At 48.9% G+C, this 23,851-nt stretch overlaps 1 protein-coding gene across 1 annotated transcript in view; it reads right to left on the reverse strand.

Moving 5' to 3' along the window:
• Positions 1-1,971: 1,971 nt before the first annotated feature.
• Positions 1,972-23,851, reverse strand: part of LOC140406279 (UDP-glucose:glycoprotein glucosyltransferase 1-like) — a gene marked incomplete at both ends in the record, with an annotated part of 178,975 nt that continues 157,095 nt past the window's right edge. Inside the window, one exon of the mRNA XM_072494390.1 lies at positions 1,972-2,178. Coding sequence (XP_072350491.1) covers positions 1,972-2,178 — 207 coding nt within the window. The remainder of the gene's footprint in view (positions 2,179-23,851) is intronic.

Raw genomic sequence — 23,851 nt, forward strand, 5'->3', positions numbered from 1 at the left:
CAGCAGGCCAGTGACGACGGGTACTCACCCCCTGACTCCCCAAAGTTTGTCCATAATATACAAGGCACAAGTCAGAGGTGTGATGGAATCTCTCCACTTGACTGGATGAGCGCAGCTTCAACAGCACTCAAGAAACTCAACACCATTCAGGACAAAGCAGCCCGCTTGATTTGCATCTCTTCCACAAACAGTTATTTCCTCCAGCACTGGTCTTCAATCGCAGCAGTGTGTGCCATCTCCAAGATGTACTGCTGGAATTCACTGAGGTCCCTTAGGAAGCACCTCCAAACTCACAACCATTACAATCTAGAAGGATAACAGCAGCAGATTCATGGGAACACCAGTCACCCGGAGGCTCTCCTCCAAGCCACTCACCATTCTTGGAGCCTTCACTGTCGCTGGGTCAAAATCTTAGAACTTCCTCACTAACAGCACTGTGGGTGTACTACGACACATGGAGTGGAGCGGTTCAAGAAGGTACCACCACCTCCTTCTGAAGGGCAATTGGGAATGGACAATGAATGCTGGCCTAGCCAGCAAAGATTACATGTCTTGAATGATTGAAAGAAAACCCTTCACACCTGCAACACGTCTCCCCACCTTGCAAGTTGTACCGAGCAGTTGGAGGTCTGGGCTGGTAAAGGTTATTGAGCGAGGGAGGGGAGAGGTGAAGGAAGAATTTAAAAACAAAGATGTGATTTTTAAAATTGAATTGTTGCTACATTGGAACCATTGTAGGTCAGGCAGCACAGGGTGATATGACTTGATTTGAGTTCGGATGTCATAGTGAAGTTATGGATGAGCTTAAATTATGAACGGTTGAAGATAGGAGTACATTGACATCATGAAATTTATAGGTAACAGAGACAAGACTGAGGATTTTGGCAGCAATTGAGCTGAAGCAGACAATGTTATGGAAGCAGGTAGCCACAGTTACAGCATGGACATGTGATTGATAGCTCACTCTTGAGGTCAAATATAACACCACGTTACAACATTCTTTTGCTTCAGGTTGATTACTCTTTAAAAAAAAGTCCACATTGACTCTTACCAACTTTTACAGGTGCACCATAGAAAGCATCCTATCTATCTGCATCACAGCCTGGTATGGCAACTGCTTGGCCCAAGACTGCAAGAAACTTCAGAGAGTCGTGAACACCGCCCAGTCCACCACACGAACCCGCCTCCATCCATTGACCCTATCTACACCTCCCGCTACCTGGGGAAAGCGGGCAGCATAATCACAGACCCCTCCCACCCAGCTTGCTCACTCTTCCACCTTCTTCCACTGGACAGGAGATACAAAAGTCTGAGAACATGCACAAACAGATTCAAAAACAGCTTCTTCCCCGCTGTTACCAGACTCCTAAACGACCCTCTTATGGACTGATCTAATACATTTTTCTTTTATAAATTTAGAGTACCCAATTCATTTTTTCCAATTAAGGGGCAATTTAGCATGGCTAATCCACCTACCCTGCACATCTTTGGGTTGTGGGGGCGAAACCCATGCAAACTCGGGGAGAATGTGCAAACTCCACAAGGAGAGTGACCCAGAGCCGGGATCGAACTTGGGACCTTGGCGCCGTGAGGCATGACTGATCTGATTAATATTACACTCCTGTATGCTTCACCCGATGTCTGTGTCTACGTATTTGCAATGTGTACCTTGTGTTGCCCTCTTAACGTAATTTCTTTTCATATACTAAATGATCTGTTTGAGCTGCACGCAGAAAAATATTTTTCATTGTACCTCGGTACACGTGACAATAAACAAATCCCACTAATTGCATATCCATGCCATGCCTCTAGGAAGCTTTGCATGTCCTGGATAGCCATTTGTGCAGATGTGTCATCAATTGGAGAAAGGGGACATGGGACTAACTGGATTGTCCTTTGATTTTCTGTGAACCCTCTTGCAGTGACAGACCTTACGTTTATAAATGTTATTAAAAAATGAAAATTACTAACTTTAACAACAAATTCCATAATCTTTGCTCCTGATGCAAGTGCTTCCACAGTTCCTTCATTGATAAGTTTGGTAATGAAGTTTCTTGCAATATTTCCATTCTGTGTCAGAAGTGCAGCCCAAATAGCTCTTGCAATAGTAGTATTATCTTCTGTTGCTTCAGCCTTATGATTATTTATGATTCCTATTCGAATATTGCTGCTTATTTTCTGAAAGAAAAAGTGCAATTACTGTAGAAACTTTCAGAAACAACCTGAAATGTATTTTATTACTTTGAAAATAACACATAGCATAAGATAATTACATGACAAAAAATAATACTTCTACTTCTTATTTATACCAACATCTCTCAAAACAATAATTAACAGATCACTATATGTTTTTACTGAATTAGAAATGCGATATAAAAAGTTCTTTGATAAAACCTGCAACTTCAACATTTTCCAACTAATTTATATTTTTAGGAATTGCTCATGTTCTAAACTGGTTCTTTCTTGTAAAAAGGCAATTACTTATTTGCAAGAAGTACATTGTGTTAACGCTTCTTTAATTTATTTTTGTTTTCAATTTGAATGTTTAGAAAAAGAATTAACTCAACAAACTTGATATTAGATAATCGTACGAGACATAAATATTAGTGAACTCATTACTATCCATAAAATATAGTTATATTCACTTCACAAAGTATCATAGAAATAATGTAGTGCCATTTGGGTGGCACGGCAGCACTGTTGATTCATAGCTCCAGGGACCAAGTTCGATTCCAGGCTTGGGTCACTGTCTATGCGGAGTCTGCACGTTCTCCCCGTGTCTGCGAGGGTTTCCTCCCGGTGCTCTAGTTTCCTCTCACAAGTCTGGAAGATGTGCTTGTTAGGTGAATTGGACATTCTGAATTCTCCCTCAGTGTGTCCGAACAGACACTGGAGTGTGGCGAAAAGGGGCTTTACACAATACTTCATTGCAGTGTTAATGTAAGCCTACTTTTGACATGAATAAAGATTATTATTATAAAGATGATGAATCCACAAGTTTACTTCAGACTAATTCAGATTTAAGGTGATAATCTTGGCTCAGTGGTAAGACTCTGGGCAGCTCTCAGTCAGAATTAATGATTTTGAGGAGAGAGAAAACACTTCTGGGACGTATGAAGCAGGGGACAGCAAACTGGAGTGGAAGAAGAGAGATAGAATTGTCATGTGAGAGTACCTTTAAGAAATGGGTGTTTACGAAATGTACCTTTAAGAAATGGGTATTTATCAGTGATGTCAGAGAGTGGGTGGAGCTGGGCTGTCTGTCAGCGTTTTACTTTCGTTTTAGGCTGTTTGCTGCAGGATGTGTTTTAGTTTCGTTTTCAGAGCTGGATAGCTGCAGTCACGGCCAGAAGGGGTATTAGTCTCTCTCTCTGCAATCTAAAGACTTTAAATCGATCCTTTGGTGATTTAAAACTAATAAGTGCTCTCAATAGTGACTTTAACCTGATGTGCTTCTGATTAAAGGTTTTTTAAAAAGTCTTATGGATGTTAAAAGGACAGCTTAAGAATTACTTAGTGTTGTGTTCTTTGGGGGTTGTATTTGAATTAATGGTTGCTAAGATGTTCACTGTATGTTTTAAAAAGGTTAACTTGAGTTCATAGAATAAATCTTGTTTTGCTTCAAAAAATACTTTTCCATTTCTGCTGTACCACACCTGTAGAGTGGGCCGTGTGCTCCTCATACCACAATCTATTAAAAGTTGTGGGCCAGGTGAACTCCATGATACACTTTGGGAATTTCTAAACTCTGGCCCATAACAAATTGGGGGCTCATCCGGGATAAAAGTCTATCTATTGGATTAGCTTAGTGAACTTAAAGACAAAGAGGGGTGAGCATATTGTGGTTGCTTTTCAGGTGTGGTATTTTAGTTTAAGTAGGGAATGTGTTGTGGACAATGGCTCTTTCAAAGGCTCTGATGTTTTTGGGGTCGAGACGGTCACACGCAGGACCTTACGGACAGAGACTAAAAGCAGACTGTTAGATTTGGCAAAAACATTGCAGTTAACATTACCTGACAAACTGTGAAAAGATGAGGTAATTATGGCAGTGGCTAAGCATTTAAAGTTGCCTGAGATACAGTATGACTCATTGGAAATGGCAAACATTCAGTTAAAAATTAAACAAATGGAACATGAGAAAGAATTAAAGCAGCTTGAATACGAAAGAGAGGAAAAATAAAGAGAGAGAGCGGAAAAAAAAGAGCGGAAAAAGAAAAAGAGAGAGAGCGGAAAAAGGAAAAGAGAGAGAGAGCAGAAAAAGGAAGAGAAAGAGAGAGATTGGAAAAAGAAAAGGAGAGAGAAGAAAGGAGAAAAGAAAGAACAGTCCTAGAGAAAAAGAAAGAGAATGGGAGATACAGATCAGAGAAAAGATAAAGAGAGAGAGTTTGAACTTCAGAAAATGGCCATGAAACATGACAGTCAGTTAGAATTGGCAGGCATAAAGGGAAACGTACAGTTGGATGATAGTGATGAGGATAGTGAGAAAGAGCATCATAGTTGAAGGCTTGGTGGAGATCTATTTAAATATGTCCAAGCATCCCAAGGCATTTGACTGCCTGAAAGCTGTGATAACCAATGCTCCTGTGTTGGAAAATTACAAGGGACTTTGTGATCAGATTGAACTGAAGTATAGAAATACCGATGCGTAGAGAAATGAAGGCTCGTGCAGCGACCTTCTTGTTCAAAGAGACTGTCAATCAAGAAGGATTCCAGTTGGAGGAAGAAGAACAAAAATGGACTGTATTATTATACCTGTTTGCATATGTTGTTTTTTTAAATGAAAAAGTATATTTACTGTGTGCATTTCTTAAAGGATAGTGAAAAGGTGAAAAATGAAACCATCTGGAAGTTGATGGCTTATTTATTTTTCTTGGGGGGCTCATGTGAGAGTACCTTTAAGAAATGGGTGTTTATGAAATGTACCTTTAAGAAATGGGTGTTTATCAGTGATGTCAGAGAGTGGGTGGAGCTGGGCTGTCAGACAGCTATTTACTTTTGTTTTAGGCTGTTTGCTGCAGGGTGTGTTTTAGTTTTGTTTTCAGAGCTGGATTGCTGCAGTCACAGCCAGAAGGGGTATTAGTCTCACGCTCCGTAATTTAAAGACTTTAAATCGATCCTTTGGTGATTTAAAACTAATAACCGCTCTCAGTAGTGACTTTAACCTGATGTGCTTCTGTTTAAAGTTTTTTTTAAAAAGTCTGATGGATGTTAAAAGAACAGCTTGAGAATTACTTAGTGTTGTATTCTTTGGGGCTTGTATTTGAATTAATGGTTGCTAAGATGTTCACTGTATGTTTTAAAAAGATTAACTTGAGTTCATAGAATGAACATTGTTTTGCTTTAAAAAATACTTTTCCATTTCTGCTGTACCACATCTGTAGAGTGGGCCGTGTGCTCCCCATACCACAATCTATTAAAAGTTGTGGGTCAGGTGAACTCAATGAAACACTTTGGGGTTCTCTGAACCCTGGCCCATAACAGAATTATGAAGTTGGATGAAGAGGGAAGCCAAGAGCAGTTAAGTCGGAGGAGGAAGACAAAAAGACAGGATGTTGTATTTATTATTTCGTTCATGTTTACTAATTGCTTTACTCACAATATTTTCTTTTTTTAAAAAAATGTTTTATTGAAATTTTTTTCCCCAAACAACAATTTTTCCCCTCTTACAAAGCAAACGCAACAATAATACAGAAATTGTTAACAATACACAAGTAACAAAACCCCATTATCTTTGACCTAAACTAAACTAAATCCCCCTCCCCCCTCCCCCCCTTGGTTGCTGCTGCTGGTCATCTGCCTTCCCTCTAACGTTCCCCTAGGTAGTCGAGAAATGGCTGCCACCGCTTGGTGAACCTTTGAGCCAATCCTCTCAGGGCAAACTTTATCTGCTCCAGTTTAATGAACCCCGCCATATCATTTACCCAGGCCTCCAGTCCGGGGGGTTTTGCCTCCTTCCACATGAGTAGGATCCTGCGCCGGGCTACTAGGGACGCAAAGGCCACAACGTCGGCCTCTTTCGCCTCCTGCACTCCCGGCTCTTCCGCAACTCCAAATAGAGCTAACCCCCAGCCTGGTTTGACCCGGGCCTTCACCACCCGAGAAATTACTCCCGTCACTCCCTTCCAATACCCTTCCAGTGCTGGGCACGCCCAAAACATATGTGCGTGGTTTGCCGGGCTCCCGCCACACCTCCCACATTTGTCCTCCACTCCAAAGAACCTGCTCAATCTTGCTCCCGTTATGTGTGCTCTATGTAGCACCTTAAATTGAATCAGGCTAAGCCTGGCGCATGAGGAAGAGGAATTTACCCTGCTTAGGGCATCAGCCCACATACCCTCCTCTATCTCCTCCCTTAGTTCTTCTTCCCACTTTCCTTTTAGTTCGCCCACCGACTCCTCCCCCTCTTCCCTCATCTCTCGGTAAATCTCTGACACCTTGCCCTCTCCGACCCACACCCCTGAAAGCACCCTGTCTTGTATCCCCTGTGTCGGGAGCAACGGAAATTCCCTCACCTGTTGTCTAGTAGACGCCCTCACCTGCATATATCTCAAGAAATTTCCCCGGGGCAACTTATACTTTTTCTCCAATGCTCCCAAGCTCGCAAAAGTCCCATCTATAAATAAATCTCCCACCCTCCTAATTCCCAACTGGTACCAGCTCTGAAATCCTCCATCCATTCTTCCTGGGGCGAACCTATGGTTGTTCCTGATTGTGGACCCCACCAGGGCTCCCCGCACCCCTCTCTGTCGCCTCCACTGTCCCCAGATATTCAATGTTGCCGCCACCACCGGGTTTGTGGTAAACTTTTTAGGTGAGATCGGTAGCGGCGCCGTCACCAGCGCCTCTAAACTCGTCCCTTTACAGGACTTTCTCTCCAGCCTTTTCCACGCCGCTCCCCCACCCTCCATCATCCATTTACGTATCATTGCCACATTGGCGGCCCAATAGTTATCGCCCAAGTTCGGTAGTGCCAATCCTCCTCTGTCCCTACTACGCTGAAGGAACCCCCTCCTTACTCTCGGAACTTTCCCTGCCCACACGAAGCTCGTGATGCTCCTGTCTATTTTATTAAAAAAGGTCTTGGTGATTAGTATAGGGAGACATTGAAATACAAATAAGAACCTCGGGAGGACCATCATCTTAATTGCTTGCACCCTGCCCGCCAGCGATAGAGGCTGCATGTCCCACCTCTTGAAGTCCTCCTCCATTTGTTCTACCAACCGTGTCAGATTAAGTCTGTGCAAGGTTCCCCAGCTCCTAGCGATCTGAATCCCCAGGTATCGGAAGTTTCTTTCCACTTTCCTTAGAGGCAAGCCTTCTATCTCTCTACTCTGGTCCCCTGGATGTATCACAAATAATTCACTCTTCCCCATGTTTAGCCTATACCCCGAGAAATCCCCGAACCCCCTCAAAATTCGCATAACCTCTATCATCCCCCCCGCTGGGTCCGACACGTATAACAATAGGTCATCCGCGTATAACGAGACTCGGTGTTCTTCTCCCCCTCTAATCACCCCTCTCCATTTCCTGGAGTCTCTCAACGCCATGGCCAGAGGTTCAATTGCCAACGCGAACAACAATGGAGACAGCGGGCATCCCTGTCTTGTTCCCCTATATAGTCGGAAATACTCCGATCTATGTCGACCTGTAACTACGCTTGCCGTTGGAGCCCCATAAAGAAGTCTAACCAAGCTAATAAACCCGTTCACAAACACAAACCTCCTTCACACTTCCCATAAATACTCCCACTCCACCCTATCAAATGCCTTCTCTGCGTCCATTGCCGCCACTATCTCTGCCTCCCCCTCCACTGGGGGCATCATTATCACCCATAATAGTCGTCGCACGTTAACATTCAGTTGTCTCCCTTTTACGAACCCTGTCTGGTCTTCGTGCACCACCCCCGGGACACAGTCCTCTATCCTCGATGCCAGTACCTTTGCCAACAATTTGGCGTCCAAGTTCAATAATGAAATGGGTCTATAGGACCCGCACTGCAACGGATCTTTATCCCTCTTCAAAATTAACGATATCGTCGCCTCCGACATCGTCGGGGGTAGAGTCCCTCCTTCCCTGGCCTCATTGAACGTCCTCACCATCAACGGGGCCAACAAGTCCACATATTTTCTGTAATATTCCACCGGGAACCCGTCTGGTCCCGGGGCCTTCCCTGCTTCCCAGTCCCTTAATAACCTCGTCCACCCCAATCGGTGCCCCCAGGCCTACCACCCCCCGCTCCTCCACTTTCGGGAACCTCAATTGGTCCAGGAACTGCCGCATCCCCTCCTCTTCCTCTGGGGGTTGAGACCTATACAGTTCCTCATAGAAGGTCTTGAACACCTCATTTATCTTTCCTGCCCTTCGCACCGTGTCTCCCCTTTCGTCTCCAATTCCTCCTATCTCCCTCGCTGCTGCCCTCTTTCGCACTTGATGAGCCAACAGGCGACTAGCCTTTTCCCCATATTCATACCTCCTCCCCTGTGCCTTCCTCCACAGTACCTCCGCCTTTCTGGTGGTCAGAAGGTCAAATTCCATCTGGAGTCGTCTCCTCTCCCTGTACAATTCCTCCTCCGGGGTCTCTGCAAATTCCCTATCCACCCTTAAAATCTCCCCCAGTAATCTTTCCCTTTCCTTGGCCTCTGTTTTCCTTTTGTGGGCCCCAATGGAGATCAGCTCTCCTCTGACCACCGCTTTTAGTGCTTCCCATACCACTCCCACAGGGACCTCGCCGTCATCATTGACCTCCAGGTATCTCTCAATACATCCCCGCACTCTTGCACACACTCCCTCATCCGCCATCAGTCCCACATCTAATCGCCAGAGTGTTCTCTGCTCCCTTTCCTCTCCTAATTCCAGGTCCACCCAATGAGGGGCATGATCCGAAACCGCTATGGCTGAGTACTCAGCTTCTTCCACCCTAGAGATCAACGACCTTCCCAAAACAAAAAAATCTATCCGGGAGTACACTTTATGGACATGGGAGAAGAAGGAAAACTCCCTAGCCCTAGGTCTAAGAAATCGCCATGGATCCACTCCCCCCATTTGGTCCATAAACCCCTTAAGTACCTTGGCCGCCGCCGGCCTTCTTCCGGTCCTTGAGCTGGGTCTATCTAGCCCCGGGTCCAGCACCGTATTAAAGTCCCCTCCTAAAATCAAGTTTCCTACCTCCAGGTCCGGTATACGCCCCAGCATCCGTCTCATAAATCCCGCATCGTCCCAGTTTGGGGCATACACATTAACCAACATGGCCTCCATTCCCTCCAGCCTGCCACTCACCATTACATATCTACCTCCGCTATCTGCTACGATGTTCGCCGGAATCCGATTTGCCCACTCCACCTCCAAGGGGCCCGTAGGGGCCTCAGCACCCATCAGCGAGCTCAGCATCGTACTTGCGTACGCTCCACAGTCCACTCTTTCCCCACCCTCAGGGAGACCCAGTATCCGAAGGTTCTTCCTTCGCGCTCCGTTTTCTAGGGCCTCGATCCTTTCAGTACACTTTTTATGAAGTGCCTCGTGCGTCTGTGTCTTAACCGCCAGGCCCAGGATCTCGTCCTCAATATCTGTCACCTGCTCCACCACGCGGAGCTCTGTCTCCTGAGTCTTTAGTGTCTCCTTGAGCCCCTCAATTGCCTGTAGCATCGGGGTCAGCACCTCCCTCTTCAGCAGCTCCACGCACCGTCTCACAATTTCATCCTGCTCAGGCCCCCATGTCGCCTGCGCTTTCTCCGCCGCCATCTTGTACTTCTCTCTTTCTGACCCTTTGGTCGACGATTCCTCGTGCTGCAGCCGCCGCTGCCGGTTTTTTCCTCCTTCGTTTGGGGGGGACTCCCTTCTCACACACCCCACACCGGGTTGCGTCGTCGAAAAATTCCCCGTTGGGGCTCTTAAAAGAGCCCGAAGGTCCGTCGGAGCTGGAGCCGCCGAAACGTGCGGCTAGCTAGGCATCACCGCAACCGGAAGTCCCTTCAGTGGCCTTGATGAGATCTTTTCACAGTTGTTCCCTCTGCTGCTAGAATTCACCTTTGATACAGGCCCTCAGGTCAGCTTGCAGCTTTAAGCTTGCCCTTCCCCCGCCTGCATGCTGGAAGAGGCCCTGTTTATCCTGCAGTTGCAGCCAAATCTTTTACTGTTTCTGCCGTGTCTGGCAACCAAGAGACATACCCTTCCTGGGGGACACTGTCGGGGGAATGTTGCAGCCTTCTTCCCACACCGGGAAATGGCAAACAAATGCCGTGGGGGCCCTGTAACGAGCCCAAACGTCCGTTCCAAGCAGGAGCTACCGAATATGCGACCTAGCTCTGCATAGCCGCACCCGGAAGTCCTCTACTCACTATATTTTCAACAATCACATGTTCTATAACAGTATTTGTTCTCTGACAATTTGCCCTACATTCATTCCTCACTTTGATCTCACCATTATTCTTAACTCCCACTTCCTTTATTTTCAGGATTATGGCCTGGATCTCTCAGCACAGGGAATGCTCAGCAGATGTTGGGCAGCACGGTAGCATAGTGGTTAGCACAATTGCTTCACAGCTCCAGGGTCCCAGGTTCGATTCCCGGCTTGGGTCACTGTCTGTGCGGAGTCTGCACATTCTCCCCGTGTGTGCGTGGGTTTCCTCCGGGTGCTCCGGTTTCCTCCCACAGTCCAAAGCTGTGCAGGTTAGGTGGATTGGCCATGCTAAATTGCCCTTAGTGTCCAAAATTGCCCTTAGTGTTGGGTGGGGTTGCTAGGTTATGGGGATACGGTGGAGGTGTGGGCTTGGGTAGGATGCTCTTTCAAAGAGCCGGTGCAGACTCGATGGGCCGAATGGCCTCCTTCTGCACTGTAAATTCTATTCTATGATTCTATGATCCCTGATTCACATTGGTGCGTATTTCTTCCAAGAACTTCTGATTCCAGCTATCGAAGAAATATACAGTACAGTATCGCTCAGAGTTCTGTCAGCATGGAGTAGAGTCTAGGGGGGGGCAGGACATGCCGCCTTTGTAATGGTGCTAGCTGTTGTCGGGTAAATCTCAAGGTCTAATCTTTGAATGTGATTAAATGGGTGTGTGGATGAATGAGCGATAGGTAATTGAGTAGGTGGATGAATCATAGAAGGAGGCCATTCGGCCCATCGAGTCGCACCTCCACCCTATCCCCATAACCCAATAACCCACCCAACACTAAGGGCAATTTTGGACACCAAGTGCAATTTATCATGGCCGATCCACCTAACTTGCACATCTTTGGACTGTGGGAGGAAACCGAAGCACCCGGAGGAAACCCATGCACACACGGGGAGAACGTGCAGACTCCACACAGACAGTGACCCAAGCCGGGAACCGAACATGGGAATAAGTGAGGTGGGTAGATGTGTGAGGTGGTAGGTAGGTGGGTAAGTTGGTGGTTGGGTCGGAGGCAGTTAAATGGTTTAGGGGAGTAGTCAGCTCAGGTCAGGGGGTAGAGAAACCCTATCGAGGAGGGTAGTCCGGGAATTGGAGGGTGATAGCGGGGTCATAGATCATAGAATTTACAGTGCAGGAGGAGGCCATTCGGCCCATCGAGTCTGCACCGACCCTTACAAAGAGCGCCCTACTCAAGCCCACATATCTACCCTGTCCCCGTAACCCAGTAACCCCCACTTAACCCTTTTGGACACTAAGGGCAATTTAGCATGGGCAATCCACCTAACCCGCACATCTTTGGACTGTGGGAGGAAACCGGAGCACCCGGAGGAAACCCACGCACACACGGGGAGGATGTGCAGACTCCGCACAGACAGTGACCCAGCTGGGAATCGAACCTGGGACCCTAGAGCTGTGAAGCAATTGTGCTAACCACTATGCTACCGTGCTCCCCACAAACAGTTTTCAAACTATTCTAATCTTTCTGACATTTCCTTGGTAACTATTCAGGTAAGTACCACAGATCTCTCTGAAGACTCCGATTCCAGCTCAGAGGTGGAACGTTTAAAAATGGCCACCTGCAGTTCGAATTTTCATTCCACCGGTGGGAGTGGGTTGGTTCGGAAGTTGGGGCCCCCTGCTCCTGGAATGAGCTGCAGAGGGTGAAAAGGCCACCTTGTTTATATTAAAACATAAAGAGCCCTCCAGCCCTTGCAGACACTTTGCATGTGTAATGACTTAGGCCAGGCCTTTGAGATTGGCCAATTAGAATACAAGTTCACTGATTAGTGGCCTTTCTGTGTAGATAACAGGGAGTGTCGGATCCTCTGCACTCCTGCTGTAGGCAGCAGACTGAATGGTCATGGTTGTTCAGCTGTTGGGTTTGTAAATAAAAGGAATTCTGCAGACAGGACGTCTGCCTCCGTGGATGCCCTCAGCCACCCCTCATGGGTCTTCATTCCGCTTATGCCAGCCCCTTGCCCCTCCATTTTTTACTTAATATTTATTTTTATGTAATGTGGTTTCACTGTCCAGGCCAGTATTTGGTGCCTATCCCTAGTTGCCCTTGAGAAGGTGGTGGTGATCCGCCTTCTTGACCGCTGCAGTCCATGTGGTGTAGGTACACCCACTGTGGTGTTAGGGAGGGAGTTCCAGAATTTTTACCCAGTGACAGTGAAGGAATTGTGATATATTTCCAAGTTGGGGGTGTTGATTGACTTCGGGGGAAATTCCAGGTGGTGAGGTTCCCATGTGCCTGCTGCCCTTGTCCTTCGAGATGGTAGTGGCCGTGGGTTTGCAAGGTGCTGCCTAAGGCACCTTGGTGAGTTCCTGCAGTGCATATTGTAGATGGTACACACTGCTGCTACTGTGCATCGGTGTTGGAGGGAGTAAATGTTTCTGGAAGTGCTGCCAATCAAGTGGGCCGCTTTGTCCTGGATGGTGTTGAGCTTCTTGAGTGTTGTTGGAGTAGCATTCGTGCAGGAAAGTAGGGAGTATTCCACCATACTCCTGAATTGTGCCTTGTAGATGGCTGACACGCTTTGGGGAGTCAGAAGCTGAGTTTCTCACCACAGGATTCATAGCCTCTGACCTGCTCTTGTAGACACAGTATTTATATAGCTGGACTAATTCATTTTCTGGTCAATGGTAAGCCCTAGGATGATAATAGTGGGGGATTCAGTAATGGTAATACCATTGAATGTCAAGGGGCAAAAGTTTGATTTTCTCTTATTGGAGATGGTCATTGCCTGGCACTTGTGTGGCACGAATGCCACTTGTCAGCCCAAACCTGGATATTGTCCAGGTCTTTCTGCACTTGCATATGGACTGCTTCAGTGTCTGAGGAGGTGTCAAGAATGGTGCTGAACATTGTGCAATCATCAGCAAACATCCCCATATTTCACCTTATGTTGGAAGGAAGGTCATTGACGAAGCAGCTGTTGGGCCTAGGACACTACCCTGAGGAACTCCTGCAGTAATGTCCCGGGACTGAGATGACTGAGTCCCTGTATCTGTAGTGAGAGTACCTTTAAGAAATGGGTGTTTATTACTGCAGTGATGTCAGAGAGTGGGTGGAGCTGGGCTGTCTGTCAGCTTTTTACTTTCGCTTTAGGCTTTTTGCCGCAGTTTTAGTTTTGGAGTAGCTGCAATCACACCAGGATGTGTGTGAATCTCTGCAAGCTTATGAATGTTCATCTCAACGTGGTAACTATTCTCAGTAGTGAAGTTAAGCCTGATGTCTTTCTGTTAAGAGGTGTTTTTAAGTCTTATGGATGTTAAAACATAGAACATTACAGCGCAGTACAGGCCTTTCGGCCCTCGATGTTGCGCCGACCTGTGAAACCACTCTAAAGCCCATCTACACTATTCCCTTATCGTCCATATGTCTATCCAATGACCATTTGAATACCCTTAGTGTTGGCGAGTCCACTACTGTTGCAGGCAGGGCATTCCTGGGAGGCTTTCAAGTGGCAGTTGAAAGGAATTCAGGACCGGCATGTTCCTGTGAGGAAGAAGGATAAATATGGCAATTTTCGGGAACCTTGGATGACGAGAGATATTGTAGGCCTCGTCAAAAAGAAAAAGGAGGCATTTGTCAGGGCTAAAAGGCTGGGAACAGACGAAGCCTGCGTGGAATATAAGGAAAGTAGGAAGGAACTTAAGCAAGGAGTCAGGAGGGCTAGAAGGGGTCACGAAAAGTCATTGGCAAATAGGGTTAAGGAAAATCCCAAGGCTTTTTACACGTACATAAAAAGCAAGAGGGTAGCCAGGGAAAGGATTGGCCCACTGAAGGATAGGCAAGGGAATCTATGTGTGGAGCCAGAGGAAATGGGCGAGGTACTAAATGAATACTTTGCATCAGTATTCACCAAAGAGAAGAAATTGGTAGATGTTGAGTCTGGAGAAGGGTGTGTAGATAGCCTGGGTCACATTGAGATCCAAAAAGACGAGGTGTTGGGTGTCTTAAAAAATATTAAGGTAGATAAGTCCCCAGGGCCTGATGGGATCTACCCCAGAATACTGAAGGAGGCTGGAGAGGAAATTGCTGAGGCCTTGACAGAAATCTTTGGATCCTCGCTGTCTTCAGGGGATGTCCCGGAGGACTGGAGAATAGCCAATGTTGTTCTTCTGTTTAAGAAGGGTAGCAAGGATAATCCCGGGAACTACAGGCCGGTGAGCCTTACTTCAGTGGTAGGGAAATTACTGGAGAGAATTCTTCGAGACAGGATCTACTCCCATTTGGAAGCAAATGGACGTATTAGTGAGAGGCAGCACGGTTTTGTGAAGGGGAGGTTGTGTCTCACTAACTTGATAGAGCTTTTCGAGGAGGTCACTAAGATGATTGATGCAGGTAGGGCAGTGGATGTTGTCTATATGGACTTCAGTAAGACCTTTGACAAGGTCCCTCATGGTAGACTAGTACAAAAGGTGAAGTCACATGGGATCAGGGGTGAGCTGGCAAGGTGGATACAGAACTGGCTAGGCCATAGAAGGCAGAGAGTAGTAATGAAAGGATGCTTTTCTAATTGGAGGGCTGTGACCAGTGGTGTTCCACAGAGATCAGTGCTGGGACCTTTGCTCTTTGTAGTATATATAAATGATTTGGAGGAAAATGTAACTGGTCTGATTAGTAAGTTTGCAGACGACACAAAGGGTGGTGGAATTGCGGATAGCGATGAGGACTGTCGGAGGATACAGCAGGATTTAGATTGTTTGGAGACTTGGGCGGAGAGATGGCAGGTGGAGTTTAATCCGGACAAATGTGAGGTAATGCATTTTGGAAGGTCTAATGCAGGTAGGGAATATACAGTGAATGGTAGAACCCTCAAGAGTATTGAAAGTCAAAGAGATCTAGGAGTACAGGTCCACAGGTCATTGAAAGGGGCAACACAGGTGGAGAAGGTAGTCAAGAAGGCATACGGCATGCTTGCCTTCATTGGCCGGGGCATTGAGTATAAGAATTGGAAAGTCATGTTGCAGCTGTATAGAACCTTAGTTAGGCCACACTTGGAGTATAGTGTTCAATTCTGGTCGCCACACTACCAGAAGGATGTGGAGGCTTTAGAGAGGGTGCAGAAGAGATTTACCAGAATGTTGCCTGGTATGGAGGGCATTAGCTATGAGGAGCGGTTGAATAAACTCGGTTTGTTCTCACTGGAACGAAGGAGGTTGAGGGGAGACCCGATAGAGGTCTACAAAATTATGAGGGGCATAGACAGAGTGGATAGTCAGAGGCTTTTCCCCAGGGTAGAGGGGTCAATTACTAGGGGACATAGGTTTAAGGTGAGAGGGGCAAGGTTTAGAGTAGATGTACGAGGCAAGTTTTTTACGCAGAGGGTAGTGGGTGCCTGGAACTCGCTACCGGAGGAGGTGGTGGAAGCAGGGACGATAGTGACATTTAAGGGGCATCTTGACAAATACATGAATAGGATGGGAATAGAAAGATACGGTCCCAGGAAGTGTAGAAGATTGAAGTTTAGTCGGGCAGCATGGTCGGCACGGGCTTGGAGGGCCGAAGGGCCTGTTCCTGTGCTGTACATTTCTTTGTTCTTTGTTCTATTCCACACCCTTACTACTCTCTGAGTAAAGAACCTACCTCTGACATCTGTCTTATATCTATCTCCCCTCAATTTGAAGCTATGTCCCCTCGTGCTAGACATCACCATCCGAGGAAAAAGGCTCTCACTATCCACCCTATCCAATCCTCTGATCATCTTGTATGCCTCAATTAAGTCACCTCTTAACCTTCTTCTCTCTAACGAAAACAGCCTCAAGTCCCTCAGCCTTTCCTCATAAGATCTTCCCTCCATACCAGGCAACATTCTGGTAAATCTCCTCTGCACCCTTTCCAATGCTTCCACATCCTTCCTATAATGCGGTGACCAGAATTGCACGCAATACTCCAAATGCGGCCGCACCAGAGTTTTGTACAGCTGCAACATGAACTCATGGCTCCGAAACTCAGTCCCTCAATCAATAAAAGCTAACACACCGTACGCCTTCTTAACAACCCTTTCAACCTGAGTGGCAACTTTCAGGGATCTATGTACATGGACACCGAGATCTCTCTGCTCATCCACACTGCCAAGAATCTTACCATTAGCCCAGTACTCTGTCTTCCTGTTATTCCTTCCAAAATGAATCACCTCACACTTTTCTGCATTAAACTTCATTTGCCACATCTCAGCCCAGCGCTGCAGCTTATCTATGTCCCTCTGTAACTTGTAACATCCTTCCGCACTGTCCACAACTCCACCGACTTTACTGTCATCTGCAAATTTACTCACCCATCCTTCTACGCCCTCCTCCAGGTCATTTATAAAAATGACAAACAGCAGTGGCCCCAAAACAGATCCTTGTGGTACACCACTAGTAACTGGACTCCAGTCTGAACACTTCCCATCAACCACCACCCTTTGTCTTCTTCTAGCTAGCCAATTTCTGATCCAAACTGCTAAATCGCCCTGAATCCCATGCTTCCGTATTTCCTGCAGTAGCCTACCGTGGGAAACCTTATCAAACGCTTTACTGAAATCCATATACACCACATCAACTGCTTTACCCTCATCCACCTGTTTAGTCACCTTCTCAAAGAACTCAATAAGGTTTGTGAGGCACGACCTACCCTTCACGAAACCGTGTTGACTATGTCTAATCAAATTATTCCTTTCCAGATGATTGTACACCCTATCTCTTATAAACCTTTCCAAGATTTTGCCCACAACAAAAGTAAGGCTCTCTGGTCTATAGTTACCAGGGTTGTCTCTACTCCCCTTCTTGAACAAGAGGACAACATTTGCTATCCTCCAGTCTTCTGGCACTATTCCTGTTGACAAAGATGACTTAAAGATCAAAGCCAAAGGCTCAGCAATCTCCTCCCTAGCTTCCCAGAGAATCCTAGGATAAATTCCATCCGGCCCAGGGGACTTATCTATTTTCACACTTTCCAGAATTGTTAATACCTCCTCCTTATCAACCTCAAGCCCTTCTAGTCTAGTCGCCTGAATCTCAGTATTCTCCTCGACAACATTGTCTTTTTCCTGTGTGAATACTGACAAAAAATATTCATTTAGCACCTCTCCTATCTCCTCGGACTCCAAGCACAACTTCCCACTACTGTCCTTGACTGGCCCTACTCTTACCCTAGTCATTCTTTTATTCCTGACATATCTATAGAAAGCTTTAGGGTTATCCTTGATCCTACCTGCCAAAGACTTCTCATGTCTTCTCCTGGCTCTTCTTAGCTCTCTCTTTAGGTCCTTCCTAGCTAACTTGTAACTCTCGAGCGCCTTTACTGAACCTTCATGTCTCATCTTTACATAAGCCTCCTTCTTCCTCGTGACAAGTGTTTCGACTGCCTTAGTAAACCATGATTCCCTTGCTCGACCACTTCCTCCCTGCCTGACAGGCACATACTTATCAAGGACACGCAGTAGCTGTTCCTTGAACAAGCTCCACATTTCCATTGTGCCCATCCCCTGCAGTTTTCCTCTCCATCCGTGCATCATAAGTCTTGCCTTATCGCATCATAATTGCCTTTCCCCCAGATATAACTCTTGCCCTGCGGTGTATACCTATCCCTTTCCATCACTAAAGTAAACGTAATCAAATTGTGGTCACTATCACCAGAGTGCTCACCTACCTCCAAATCTAACACCTGTCCTGGTTCATTACCCAGTACCAAATCCAATACGGCCTCACCTCTCGTTGGCCTATCTACATACTGTGTCAGGAAACCCTCCTGCACACATTGGACAAAAACGGACCCATCTAAAGTACTCGAACTATAGCGTTTCCAGTCAATATTTGGAAAGTTAAAGTCCCCCAAGTAAGAATTACTTAGTGTTGTATTCTTTGAGGGTTATATTTGAATTGATGGTTGCTAAGATGTTCACTGTATGTTTTAAAAAGGTTAACTTGAGTTCACAGAATAAACATTGATTTGCTTTAAAAAATACTTTTCCATTTCTGCTGTACCACACCTGTAGAGTGAGCCGTGTGCTCCCCATACCACAATCTATTAAAAGTTGTGGGTCAGGTGAACTCCATGATACACTTTGGGATTCTCTAAACCCTGGCCCATAACACCTCCAACAACCACAACCATCTTCCTTCGTGCCAGGTATGACTCCTGATTCCCATTGACTCCAGTTTTGCTGCGACTCCTTGTTCGGTCAAATGCTGCCTTGATGTCAAAGGCAGTAACTCTCACCTTACTTCTCACAGCTCTTTTTCCAAAGTGTGAACCAAGGCTGTAATGAGGTCAGGAGCTAAGTAACCCTGGCGGAACCTGAACTGATCGTCAATGGGCAGGCTATTGCAAAGTAAATGCCTTTTGATAGCACTGATCCCTTCCATTAATTTACTGGAGATTGAGAGTAGACTGATAGAACTTCCGGGTGCGACTATGCAGAGCTAGGTCGCATATTCGGTAGCTCCCGCTTGGAATGGACTTTTGGGCTCTTTTGCAGGGCCCCCACGGCATTTGTTTGACATTTCCCGGTGTGGCAAGAGGACTGCAACACTCCCCTGACGGTGTCCCCCAGGAGTGTTGTGTCTTTTGGCTGCCAGGCCCGGCAGAAGCAGTGGAAGATTTGGCTGCAACAGGATAAACAGCATTTGCAGCAGTTTGCAGCATGCAAGCGGGGGAAGGGCAAGCTTGAAGCTGCAAACAGTCCTGAGGACCTTTATCAAAAGTGAATTCTAACAGCAGAGGGAACAACTGTGAAAAGATCTCACCAGGGCCACTGAAGAAGTGGGGACGAGGCTTCCGGTGGCGGCCATGGAGGAGTAGGTCACGCATTCGGCAGCTCCGGTCTGGAACGGACATTTAGACCTTTTTCAGGAGTTTCCACGGACATTTTGGGGCAGATTGGTGAAGCGAACACTGCCAAAAGGATTCCCTCTCGAGACTTTTGGGCTCTTTTCAGGGCCCCTAAGGGCACTTTTTCGACGTTTCCCGGTGTGGGAAGGAGTTAATAATAGTTCCCCGTCAGTATATGGCTTTAACTAGGAGTGGGGTGACAAAAAATGTGGTGGTGGACCAGAAGAAGGGAGGGAAGAAGGACAAAATGGCGGCGGGCAGAGACCAGGCAGCATGGAGGCAGTGGGCGGAGGAGCAACAGGAGAGTATCCAGCGCTGCCTCAGAGAGATTAAAAAGGACCTGTTAGAGCCGATGAAGGCTTCTATTGATAAGCTGCTGGAGACACAGACGGCCCAGGGGGTGGCGATCCGAGAGGCTCAACAAAAGATCTCTGTCAATGAGGACGAGATCTTAGTCCTGGCGGTAAAGGTGGAGGCGCACGAGGCGCTCCACAAGAAATGGCAGGAGCGGTTCGCGGAGATGGAGAATCGGTCGAGGCGGAAGAATCTGCGGATTCTGGGCCTCCCGGAGGGGCTGGACGTGGGGGCCTATGTGGTCACCATGTTAAACTCGCTGATGGGAGCGGGGTCCTTCCAGGGGCCCCTGGAGCTGGAAGGGGCCCATAGAGTGTTGGCGAGGAGGCCCAAGGCTAACGAGCCTCCGCGGGCGGTGCTGGTGCGGTTCCATCGATTCGTCGATCGGGAGTGTGTGCTCAGGTGGGCCAGGAAGGAGAGGAGCAGCAGGTGGGAGAACGCGGAGGTTCGGATATATCAGGACTGGAGTGCGGAGGTGGCGAAGAGGAGGGCCGGGTACAATCGAGCGAAGGCGGTGCTGCACAGGAAGGGGGTGAAGTTTGGCATGTTGCAGCCGGCGCGATTGTGGGTTACCTACAAGGACCGGCACCATTATTTTGAGTCTCCGGAGGAGGTGTGGGCCTGTGTTCAGGCCGAGAAGCTGGACACAGACTGAGGGTCGGGATGGGCGATTGGGGACTGCGGTGGATATGTTATGCCTATTTTTGGTTCGGGGGGGGGGCCTTTGCATTGTTTTGGGTTTCTTTTTCTCTGTGTTTTTCTCTTTCGGGTTGGGGAGGGTGGATGGGGCGGGTTGGGCACTGTTTTGGTTGGTGGCGGGGCCTGGTAGGTGGAGAGCGCGAGATTTTTTTCCCGCGCCGAAGACTGGGGGGGGACGGGAGCGGGGTGGGGAAGCGAGGATTGTTTCCCGTGCTTAGAACGGAGGGGGAGAGCCTGTGAACGGGGAGCGGGAGAGGAGGGTGTGCCACAAAATGGGAGGAGTCGAAGGGGAGGCGGGAGTGGCCGGGGTCAGCAGGAGTCAGCTGACTTGCGGAAGTGCAATGGAGGGAGTAAACCAGCTAGGATGGGTCCTAGCCGGAGGTGGGGGTGGGGGGGAATCGGGTTGCTGCTGCTAAGATCAAGGAGGAGCTGGAGCGAGTGGGGTGGGTCAAGATGGGGGTATGCCGATGTGGGGAACGGGCCGGGTGTGGGGTGCGGGCGCGTGGCTGGCCGAGGAGTGGTCATGGCTAGTCGGCGGGGGAGGGGGGGCGGGTAGCCCCCTAATCCGGCTGATAACCTGGAATGTAAGGGGACTGAATGGGCCGGTTAAGCGGGCCCGCGTGTTCGCGCACCTGAAGGGGCTCAAGGCGGATGTGGTTATGCTCCAGGAGACACACCTGAAGGTGGCAGACCAGGTAAGACTGAGGAATGGGTGGGTAGGTCAGGTGTTTCACTCGGGGCTAGATGCCAAAAATCGAGGGGTGGCGATCTTGGTGGGAAAGAAGGTGGTATTCGAGGCGTCGAGCATTGTGGCAGATAATGGCGGTAGGTACATAATGGTAAGTGGTAAGTTGCAGGGAGAGAGGGTGGTACTGGTCAATGTGTATGCTCCGAACTGGGACGATGCGGGTTTTATGCAGCGTATGTTGGGTCGGATCCCAGACTTGGAAGTTGGGGGCCTGATAATGGGGGGAGACTTTAACACGGTGTCGGATCCTGCACTGGATCGCTCCAGGTCTAGGACGGGTAGGAAGCCGGCGGCGGCTAGAGTGTTGAGGGGATTTATGGACCAAATGGGAGGGGTGGACCCTTGGAGATTTGCAAGGGAATTTTCATTCTTCTCACATGTCCATAGGGCTTATTCTCGAATCGACTTGTTCATTTTGAGTAGGGCGCTGATAGCGAGTAGAGGATACCGAGTATTCAGCAATAGCCATTTCGGACCACGCCCCGCATTGGGTGGACTTGGAGATGGGGAGGAGAGGGACCAGCGCCCGCTGTGGCGCTTGGAGGTGGGGCTGTTGGCGGACGAGGAGGTGAGCGAGCGGGTCCGAGGAAGTATAGAGAGGTACTTGGAGACCAACGACAACGGGGAGGTCCGAGTGGGGATGGTATGGGAGGCACTGAAGGCGGTGGTGAGGGGAGAGCTGATCTCCATCAGGGCCCACAAGGAGCGGAGGGAGCGGGGGGGAGAGGGAGAGGCTGGTGGGGGAGATGGTGAGGGTAGACAGGAGGTATGTGGAAGAACCTGAGGAAGGATTGTTGAGGAAGAGGCGCAGCCTCAAGGCCGAATTCGACCTGGTGACCACCAGGAAGGCGGAGGTGCAGTGGAGGAAGGCCCAGGGGGCGGTCTACGAGTATGGGGAAAAGGCAAGCCAGATGCTGGCGCATCAGCTTCGGAAGCGGGACGCAGCTAGGGAGATCGGGGGAGTTAAGGACAGGGGAGGGAGCGTGGTGCGGAGTGGGGTTGGCATCAATGGGGTCTTCAGGGACTTTTATGAGGAATTGTACCGATCCGAGCCCCCACGGGAGGAGGGAGGGATGGGCCGTTTCCTGGACCAATTGAGGTTTCCAAAGGTGGAAGAGGGACTGGTGGCGGGACTGGGGGCCCCGATTGGGCTGGAGGAGCTGATCAAAGGGATAGGAAGCATGCAGGGGGGGGAAGGCACCGGGGCCGGACGGTTTCCCGGTCGAGTTCTATAAAAAATATATGGACCTGTTGGGTCCGCTGTTAGTTAGGACCTTTAATGAGGCAAGGGAGGGGGGGGCTTTACCCCTGACGATGTCCCGGGCACTGAGCTCCTTGATCCTGAAGCGGGACAAGGATCCCCTGCAATGTGGGTCTTAGAGACCGATTTCCTTGCTAAATGTAGATGCCAAGGTGCTGGCGAAGGTCTTAGCCACGAGGATTGAGGATTGTGTGCCACAGATCATCCATGAAGACCAGACGGGGTTTGTGAAGGGGAGACAGTTGAACGCGAATGTGCGGAGGCTTTTGAACGTTATCATGATGCCGGCGAGGGAGGGGGAGGCGGAGATAGTGGTGGCGATGGACGCTGAGAAAGCCTTCGATAGGGTAGAGTGGGGGTACCTGTGGGAGGTGCTGAAGAGGTTCGGGTTTGGGGAGGGGTTTGTCAGGTGGGTTAGGCTGTTGTACGAGGTCCCGATGGCGAGTGTGGCCACAAATAGGAGGAGGTCCGAGTACTTTCGGTTGCACCGAGGGACGAGACAGGGGTGTCCCCTGTCCCCCCTGCTCTTCGCACTGGCGGTTGAACCCCTGGCTATGGCACTGAGAGAGTCGAGGAACTGGAGGGGGTTGGTGCGGGGTGGGGAGGAGCACAGGGTGTCGCTTTATGCGGACAACCTTCTGCTGTCTGTGGCGGACCCGGTGGGAGGAATGCCAGAGGTAATGAGGATGCTTAGGGAAATCGGGGACTTTTCGGGGTACAAGCTCAATATGGGGAAGAGCGAGCTGTTCATCGTTCAGCTAGGGGACCAGGAGAGGGGGATTGGCGAGCTCCCACTAAAAAGGGCGGAGAGGAGTTTCAGATATTTGGGTTCCAGGTGGCCAGGAGCTGGGGGGCCCTGCATAGGCTTAACTTTACAAGGCTGGTGGAGCAAATGGAGGAGGAGTTCAAGAGGTGGGACGCGTTGCTGTTGTCCCTGGCGGGTAGGGTGCAGTCAATCAAAATGACGGTGCTCCCAAGGTTTTTGTTCCTGTTCCAGTGCCGCCCCGTGTTTATCCCGAAGGCTTTTTTCAGGCGGGTTAACAGGAGTATAATGGGGTTTGTGTGGGCGCGAGGGACTCCGAGGGTGAGAAGGGTGTTCCTGGAGCGGAGTAGAGCTAGGGGGGGCTGGCGCTGCCCAACCGCTGTGGGTACTACTGGGCCGCCAATGCGACAATGGTGCGCAAGTGGGTGATGGAGGGGGAGGGGGCTGCATGGAAGAGGCTGGAGACGGCGTCCTGTGTGGGTACGAGTCTGGGGGCGCTGGCAACGGCGCCGCTGCCGCTCCCTCCAAGGAGGTATACCACGAGCCCGGTGGTGGTGGCGGCCCTCAAAATTTGGGGGCAGTGGAGGCGGCTTAGGGGGGAAGTTAGGACCTCGGCGTGGACCCCATTACGGGGGAACCACCGGTTCGCCCCAGGAAGAACAGGTGGAGGGTTTTCGGGGTGGCACAGGGCAGGCATACGAAAGTTAGGGGACCTGTTTGTGGACGGGAAGTTCGCGAGCTTGGGTGAGCTGGAGGAGAAGTACGGGCTCCCCCAGGGGAAGACCTTCAGGTACTTACAGGTAAGGG

The sequence above is a fragment of the Scyliorhinus torazame genome, unplaced genomic scaffold (genome assembly GCF_047496885.1).
Source record: "Scyliorhinus torazame isolate Kashiwa2021f unplaced genomic scaffold, sScyTor2.1 scaffold_408, whole genome shotgun sequence".
NCBI classification, from domain to species: domain Eukaryota; kingdom Metazoa; phylum Chordata; class Chondrichthyes; order Carcharhiniformes; family Scyliorhinidae; genus Scyliorhinus; species Scyliorhinus torazame.